Consider the following 9028-nt stretch of genomic DNA (forward strand, 5'->3'; position numbering starts at 1 on the left):
ATGCTCATCTTCCATTGCAATGTAACCCTCATTGTGTTGCTGGACAGATGGCTAACTCACCTTTATCTCTCTCAGAGTACCAAAATGTCTAACTTGCTTCACACGAATGTAATTAATAACGGTAACTTTGGTATCATGATTACTTAATTACCTCACACACGGATCCTCAACTGAAAGTTTGCACAAGCGGTTCTGTTTTCCGTTGTTTCTTGGTCAGATTGAGACGAAATCAGTACGCACCATGTGGAAGTGCTTGTTCCTAATTCAAATTCTGTTCACGCAATTATTAAACATTCTCAGCTCAAATTTACACACGCAAGTATCTCAGCTTAAAATTACCACACGCAAGTATTTCAGCTTAAAATTACCACACGTGGTTTCGTTGTGACCGTTGGTCACTACCAGAGAATCCTAAGTTACCCATGAGTTTTACCTGCCTACCTTTACATGAATCTCCCACCAAAAAGTTTTGTTCTCGTCGATATTCTGAAAAGGGAAATCATTATTTCTAGCTTCTCTTAAATATTCCACATACATACATTTCCCATATTCCTTTGTTTTATGCACACAGAAAATAGGTGTTTCAACTTCAGGAACCAGCGACAGAGTGTCGGATCATGGCCGTTCACCAGGCCATCCCACGCTTCCTCAGAAGTGGGGGGGGGGGGGAGGGGTCCTGTTACCGTCAGCCACACTCGAGGCACTCCAGTGCTCTGGAATACTTTCTTTCTTTGATTCCGCCAAAGGCGACCAGAGGACTGTCTCAAAGATAATTACGGATTCTACATCCACTATCTGTCGTCAGCGCACAACAAACCATTCACTCATTTCTCAAACATCACAAAACTCGATATAGTGATCTATTTTTGAAGGGAGTCCACATATGAATAATTAAATATAAAAATTGTCCTTCTTTCCTACATTAGTATCCGGTTTCAGTGTATTGAATGAAACAGTGTTACCATAAAACCGCTGTTCTGACAACAACAACGAAATATGTTGTTATACAACGGACATCAGTGAACCCAGTGAGGCAAATCTTTTCTATATCGAGTAGTACTCTACCCTTTCAACATTATTCACGATCTTGCGCCCTCAGATTTTCATCTATTTTGCTCTCTGTCTAACAATCTTCAAGGAACTTCCTTTCCGGAAGCAAATGCGCTTCGCCCATCACTTGAAGAGTTATTCGCCTCAAAAGCACGTGATTCCTGAAGTCGCAGAACCGGTGTTGGCAGATTGTTGTAACAGTAAAGGAGAATGTATTATTGGCGGCTAAAGTCTCTGTTATGTGTGTTGTGTTTATTAAACCTTCTACGAAGTTGTGCACCAACCGAATATTAACAGAAGTCGCTGGATCGCGGGGCGATCGAAAGATCGAGCGGAACCGGATATTTCTCGAGCTGTGATTTCAGCTATTCGAGGTGTTCAAGTTGTGCACAAGCACAGAACTTTCTACATCTTCCTGTTCCTCTGATTTTACACTGATATTAATTTCTCTCGGCACAGTACTTAAATTACGGAACACATGTACACTACTGGCCATTAAAATTGCTACACCAAGAAGAAATGCAGATGACAAACGGGTGTTCATTGGACAAATATATCATACTAGAACTGACTTGTGATTACATTTTCACGCACTTTGGGTGCATAGATCCTGAGAAATCAGTACCCAGGACAACCACCTATGGCCGTAATAACGGCCTTGATACGCCTGGGCATTGAGTTAAACAGAGCTTGGATGGCGTGTACAGGTACAGCTGCCCATGCAGCTTCAACACAATACCACAGTTCATCAAGAGTAGTGACTGGCGTATTGTGAGGAGCCAGTTGCTCGGCCACCAGTGACCAAAAGTTTTTAGTTGGTGAGAGACCTGGAGAATGTGCTGGCCAGGGCAGCAGTCGAACATTTTCTTTATCCAGAAACGCCCGAACAGGACCTGCAACATGCGGTCGTGCATTATCCTGCTGAAATGTAGGGTTTCGCAAGGATCGAATGAAGGGTACAGCCACGGGTCGTAACACATCTGAAATGTAACGTCCACTGTTCAAAGTGCCGTCAATAAGAACAAGAGGTGACCGAGACGTGTAACCAATTGTTATATCCTAGCCAGTAATGCCAACCGAACCCGCTGCCAAAAAGGTTGGCAGCATCAAAGTCCGGACGCCGTCCGCATAAACAGCGCCAGCGAGACAGGAAATCGCCGCAAGTCTGCGCGCGCCACCGCTGGCTTCTGGCTTCTTAAGCGCTGGAGTCGCGAGCGCTAGGACAGTTCTGGATTCGCCGCTCAGTTGTATACTCGCCACCGAATTGTGTACCTGCTAGTCAGTTGTGTGTTCATCGCAGCAGAGTTGTTGTTTGTCGTCAGCCGACGCTGACCAAGCCGCTCTGACTCGAACTAGACAGACTTCTGTAGACCATGTTCACCACTGTGTTCTGTATCGTCGTTAATAAAGATAAGTACCGACTTTCATTTAATCCGAGTGTTTGGGTTTTAATCTTTCGGTTCACTGTTCCAGCGGACCGGTCGGCCCGCTATTAAAAGTGTGGCGGTGACTTCGTAGGCCGTCTCTACAGCGAAGTGTTGTCGCTACGAAGGCCGTCACAAAACCAATGGCACCCCATACCATCACGCCGGGTGATACGTCAGTATGGCGATGACGAATACACGCTTCCAATGTGCGATCAACGGGATGTCGCCAAGCACGGATGCGACCATCCTGATGCTGTAAACAGAACCTGGATTCGCCCGAAAAAATGACGTTTTGACATTCGTGCACCCAGGTTCGTTGTTGAGTACACCGTCGCAGGCGCTCCTGTCGGTGATGCAGCGTCAAGGGTAACCGCGGCCATGGTCTCCGAGTTGATAGTCCATGCTGCTGCAAACGTCGTCGAACTGTTCGTGCAAGTGGTTGTTGTCTTGCAAACGTCCCCATCTGTTGACTCAGGGATCGAGACGTGGCTGCACGATCCGTTACAGCCATGCGGATAAGATGCCTGTCATCTCGACTGCTAGTGATACGAGGCCGTTTGGATCCAATACGGCGTTCCGTATTACCCTCCTGAACCCACCGATTCCATATTCTGCTAACAGTCATTGGATCTCGACCAACGCGAGCAGCAATGCCGCGATACGATAAACCGCAATCGCGATAGGCTACAATCCGACCTTTATCAAAGTCGGAAACGTGATGATACGCATTTCTCCACCTCACACGAGGCATCACAACAACGTTTCTTCAGGCAACGCCGATCAACTGCTGTGTATGAGAAATCGGTTGGAAACTTTCCTCATGTCAGCACGTTGTAGGTGTCGCCACCGGCGCCAACCTTGTGTGAATGCTCTTAAAAGCTAATCATTTGCGTATCAGAGCATCTTCTTCCTGTCGGTTAAATTTCGCGTCTGTAGCACGTCATCTTCGTGGTGTAGCAATTTTAATCGCCAGTTGTGTATGTACAACATTTATGTACATAAAATTTACAAAATTAAGGCAAGGCACAAATATGACAGAAATAGATAAATAAATAAACACGCAAAAAATATTCCGTCTCACCACGATACTGTTTACCGTTGCAGGACGTTGAAGAATTCTCACTGAAGCTGCCCAACGTGGTATTCAGCGAGCTGGTGCCGCTGCTGTCTTTCAACCACCTGGACTTTCTGCTGGCCAAGGACGTTCCGTACCTCGTCTACGACAGGGTTGAGCAGCTGATGGACAAGCTGCTGCAGGACGAGTGGAACCTGGACGACATCTAATCGTCGAGCAGTCTGCACCTCTCCGGGGACGGGCTGCCGCCTGTTATGTGCTCGCAGTGACTGCGGAATACAGCAGGCGCCTGTAGACGCCTCGGCTGGTCTTCCGCGGAAGTCGAGACAAGCGGCAGCCAGGAGCACCGCACTCCCAAAATTCTGTATGAGATGGAGCAAACGACTGCTTCGAATCATGTATTTATCACACCACAAATTGATACGTAAAAAAAGTACTTACCGTAAGAGCTCTTGTTCTCTGTATTATTACTGTTCCTCTCTAAGCAACAGCTTGAGGACTGAATAAGTGTACATTAGATTCTTCATTGCGCCGCCGACTGGACATTGTTAGACACTCTAAAAAAAAAAACAAAAGACCCACCACGAAGGAATTATCCAAATGGGACGGAAATCGGTAGATGTGAAGTACCTGAACAGACAAACAAAAGATTACTATTTCAGAAAAAAAATTGGATTATTTATTGAAGAGAGAGGGTTTCACAAATTGAGCAAGTCAATCCTGGCACTTACTCAAGCAGTATGAGATTTTCACTCTGCAGCGGAGTGTGCGCTGATATGGAACTTCCTGGCAGATTAAAACTGTGTGCCGGACCGAGACTCGAACTCGGGACCTTTGCCTTTCGCCGGCAAGTGCTCTACCAACTGAGCTACCCAAGCACGACTCCCGCCCCGTCCTCACAGTTTGGCAGGTAGGAGACGAGGTACTGGCAGAAGTAAAGCTGTGAGGACGAAGCGTGAGTCGTGCTTGGGTAGCTCAGTTGGTAGAGCACTTGCCCGCAAAAGGCAAAGGTCCCGAGTTCGAGTCTCGGTCCGGCACATAGTTTCAATCTGCCAGGAAGTTTCTAAATCAAGCAGTTATTGGCATTGATTGACAGGGATGTTGGACGTCCTCCTGAGCGATATCGTGCCAAGTTCTGTCCAATCGGCGCTTTGGATCGTCAAAATCCCGAGCTGGTTGGTGAGTCCTGCCTATAACGCTCCAGGAGTTCTCAATTGGGGACACTTCCGGCGACCTTTCTGGCCAAGGCAGGGTCAAGCACGAAGAAACTATCGCCGCGTTCGGGCGGGCATTATCTTGCTGAAATGTAAGTCCAGGATGGCTTGCCATGAAGGAGAACGTAGCGTAGAATATCGTCGACGTACCACTGTGCTGTTAGGGTGCAACGGATGACAACCAAAGGGGAGCTGCTATGAAAAGAAATCGCACCCCAGACCATAATTCCTGGTCGAGCCGTATGGTGGCCAACAGTCATGTTGGTATCCCACTCCTATCCAGTGCGTCTACAGAAACGTCTTCGCTGACCATCGGGCCTCACTTCGAAGCAGAACTGAAGACAATTCTACTCCAGTTAACGATGTTTCACGCCGACGACGTGTCTGGGGGTACGCCGAAGAGCAGTGGAATACCAACCTGACTGTTGCCCGCCATAATGCCTGACAACCAGAAGTGATGATCAGGGGTGCCATGCCTCTACATAGCAGGACCCCGTGGGCTGTCATCCGCGGTATTCTCACAGCACAGCCGTACGTCGACGGTATTCTACGTTCCGTTTTGTTGCCCTTCATGGTAAGCCATCCCAGGCTTACTTCTGAGCAAGATGATCCTTGGTCAAGCACGGCGAGTGTTTATACTGCATTTCTTCGTGCTTTACAGACCCTACCCTGGCCAGCACGATCGCCGGATCTTTCATCAGTTGAGAACGTATGGTGCATTACGGCAGGACCTTCCAACTAACTCGGGATTTTGACGATCCAACATGCCAGTTTGACAGAATGTCGCACAATATACCTCCGGAGGACATCCAACAAGTCTTATTGACAGAGCTGGATAACTCTCTTGAATAACTGTGTAAGTGCCAGAGGTGGACCAATGCCTTACCTACTTACACAATTTATGAAGCTCTAATTCTTGAATAAATCATCCAATATTTTTGAAATTGTATCCACTTATTTGTCTGTACATGTACACACATCTATCGATTTTCATCCCATTCGGATAATTATTTGGAGGCGCGTCATTTTTTCTGTCCTAGAGTGTAACTAATCTACCAAAAATCTGCAGCCATTGGTTGTGCACTACATCCGAGTTAAAGAAGGATATACGTTAACATATACATGATTATAACATACCACTCTTGAACAGCACCTGAGAAAAATGAACATCTCAACCTATCATTTTATACAATAGTCATTTTTGCCTCGCAGGAGGGAGTTGGTGGTCGAAATCCGCGAAAAGATGTCGCCTTTGTTTTAGCTATTGCTACCCGAACTCGCTTATGGAATACGTGACACTCTCTCCCCCATTTCATGATAATGCAAAACGAGATGCCAGTCTTTGATGAACTTTTTGAGCGTCCTTCGTCAGTCTTACCATACAGAAACCCATACCACGTGGCAGTGTTCCAGAAGAAGACGGACAAGTGAAGTGTGGGTTGTCTCATCAAGAGATTTTTGGCACCTTCCAAGGGTTCTGCCAAGCAAACATTGCTTTTAATTCGCTTTCGCCTTTTTCTACGTGACGGTTCCAGTTTACGCATTTAGTTGAATCGACAACATTTAAATCTGCGATCATTTCTATAAATCTCGATAATAAACAATCGTCAGCAACTCAACGTTTCAGTCACATTGTTGGGTTCCTCTTCAGGAGCCCCTCATAAGGATGAAGATTCCTGAAGAATATCGCGTCAGTGGGATCGTTTCATCGACTCGCAGAAAAAGTAAGCGTGGAAAATGACGCGGTCTAATAGCTCAGAAGATTTTTATGTTTATTTAAAGCGGCAAAGTGTTATACGCCAGAAGTATCGTTGTGACCTCAAACTACCTCCGTTCCAGTGAGGCTGCGCGGCCGTGAAACGGCCAACTCGTTTACTGCTGTTGATTACGAGCAATTATTAAACTGCCTGTGAAAAGGCAGTTCGTGTTCAGTTCCCAAACATTTTTCAAGAAAAGTAGTACCCAATTAACAACATTACCCACGCATTTCTCCGTCAGAACTACTTAAAGACATCAAATTGTCTGGAGTAGCGCCACAAACAGGTTCTCTCTTACTTCGCCGTTGACGCTCTAATCGTGACTAGCAGCTAAACTCTGCCATCATTTCAATTTCCCATATGTGAACGAGGAATTTCAAATCAAGTACATATTCCGCTAAAGAAATTAAAAGGGTTAAACTTAGTTAACTTGGGCATTGTATTAAATACGTAAACCTGTCTTACGCTTTCCAAAAGTCAGCTACTTTTTTCCTCAAGATTACAGCATAATTTAGTGAAAGCTACTCTATTCTGATAGACGCCTACTATCATTCGAAATCCGCTCATTACCTGTTCTGCCTACGCGTTGCCTATCTTCAGTTTTAAACCGCAGTGGCGCTGACAAAGCTCTGTTTGGCCCTTACTGTTGTGAACGTTCAAACAGTTTTGTGTGTAACGGAGGTTATCAGTTTATCAAACGCAGGCGGACCTTTTTTGTTGTTATGACGCTGTTCAGAATTCTGAGCTGTCCGCTTCTTGGATTTAATACAAAATGGTCACTTTGCGTTTCATTCTTAAATAATATGATGCCTTATGGCTCTCTGTTATTACTTGAAACTTTTATCTTCCTTTTTATCACGATAAATACATAAATTATTCGACCACTCGACATTAGTATTTTGCTCACATTTAACGCACATGTTCTAAACAGAAAAAAGTAATTTTTTGAAGTTGTGATGAGGACAGACATTCATCTTCCTTTTGCCCAATATCATTATATCGGAATACAAGCGAAATTCAAGAGAAGTTGCCCTCCTACCGTCATTCCCTGCGTCAAACAGTGCAAATAGAAAGATCACTGTTCGTACAGCTCCCTACCGAAACCTATTCCGTGAGTCTTTTATTGAATAAATATGTGACGAGAAGCAGGAGTTGTTTCACTTTCATAGTTACAAATCCAGTAGCAGACCCAATCTGTGTTGTAGTATGTATCGAAAAACAAAATGTTATTCACCTGCATGTAAATCAATGTGTCATAAAGTTGGTGTTTCAGTAAATATATGTTACAAATGTAACCATCTGTAACTCACTATATAAGAGAACGCAATGTGTTACATTTTCCCTACTCGTCCTAATATTTATTTAGTATTTTCATAGTTCGTTACATTTGCATCCATATTCTATCGTAAGTTAAAGGTATTATCTTTCTTCTCGGGGAACGTTGATTGTTGCTCAATAAAACTGGGCGACGTGAGAATATCTTCTGTCAGTTTAATGCAGAAATAGTGTTGTATAATTGGCAAAGAAAAGAATTGCTTGTTAAGATCAGAATCTCATCGGTGTTACATACTTTAACTTTCAAAATGATTTCTTATTTAATCATAATGAAAATTGTCCTGTTTCCTCTCTGTGTATAGATTCAACGAAATTCCTTTCGGGAATTCTTGATATTTGATGTTTGATGTACTCAAAATGTGTGAAATAAATGTTTGATGTGTATTGCTCCAGCTTGTAACATTCCCTTCCCACAAACTAACAATTCAAACAGTTTCACTGTGCATGAGCTTAAATCCACCACAGCTCACGGATTTTGTGTATAGTGTAGTGTCTAGCAAGCCTTCACACTCGGTTCGCTGGACAAATAATCAAACAAGTCGTATTAATGAGTATCATTATAATAAGAAAAGATACAATACTGTGGCTGTTGCACAGATGTGTCGCAAGCAAAGGGCGACAAACGAAATAATCAATCTTCTTCAGTATAAACGACCCCAAGTCGTACCAGTACCAGCGAAGTGTCTAGCGTTGACGCTGCTATCGAAGCCGCTAATCTTGAAGCTGCTATTGAACTGGGCCGTCACTAGTTAGTCGCGGCGCTTATGTCCTCTTCACATAGAGACCACTGCTGTCGCGTTGTCGTCCTGGAGGGATGTCCGGTCGGCATGCGACTGGCTGACTGCTTCTCACAGCCTTCTCATCCCTGTCGTTCCCGAATGGCGTGCCGCCGCTTGGCTTTACGCCGTAACAGAGAGTACAAGTACCACTGCTCATATTTTTCTCATAGCTCATATTCTCTTACGAAGTACATAAGTTTCTCTATTGCTGCTAACGGTTCACCAGTGTCAAACACACGAGGATGCTCTTTGCAGTATTGCGACTGTAGTTCAAGCAGTTCTGTAGCAAAATTCAGGGTCTTTCAGGAACAATTCATGTGCTCCATTCAGCGTTGGGCAGGGCACAGTACCGCGGAGGTAGGCTCCGGTTACTGCAAACACTGACGTATCG

At 44.7% G+C, this 9028-nt stretch overlaps 1 protein-coding gene and 1 non-coding gene across 2 annotated transcripts in view; both read left to right on the forward strand.

Moving 5' to 3' along the window:
• Nucleotides 1–4127, forward strand: part of LOC126198523 (lipase 3-like) — a 202319-nt gene extending 198192 nt beyond the window's left edge. The window contains exon 8 of the mRNA XM_049934912.1: nt 3582–4127. Coding sequence (XP_049790869.1) covers nt 3582–3761 — 180 coding nt within the window. The 3' untranslated portion in view covers nt 3762–4127. The remainder of the gene's footprint in view (nt 1–3581) is intronic.
• Nucleotides 4128–4515: 388 nt separating this feature from the next.
• Trnal-caa (transfer RNA leucine (anticodon CAA)) lies at nt 4516–4590 on the forward strand. The gene has a single exon. It is a non-coding gene; the product is annotated as a tRNA-Leu (tRNA).
• Nucleotides 4591–9028: the final 4438 nt, after the last annotated feature.

This window comes from Schistocerca nitens, chromosome 8, assembly GCF_023898315.1.
Source record: "Schistocerca nitens isolate TAMUIC-IGC-003100 chromosome 8, iqSchNite1.1, whole genome shotgun sequence".
NCBI classification, from domain to species: domain Eukaryota; kingdom Metazoa; phylum Arthropoda; class Insecta; order Orthoptera; family Acrididae; genus Schistocerca; species Schistocerca nitens.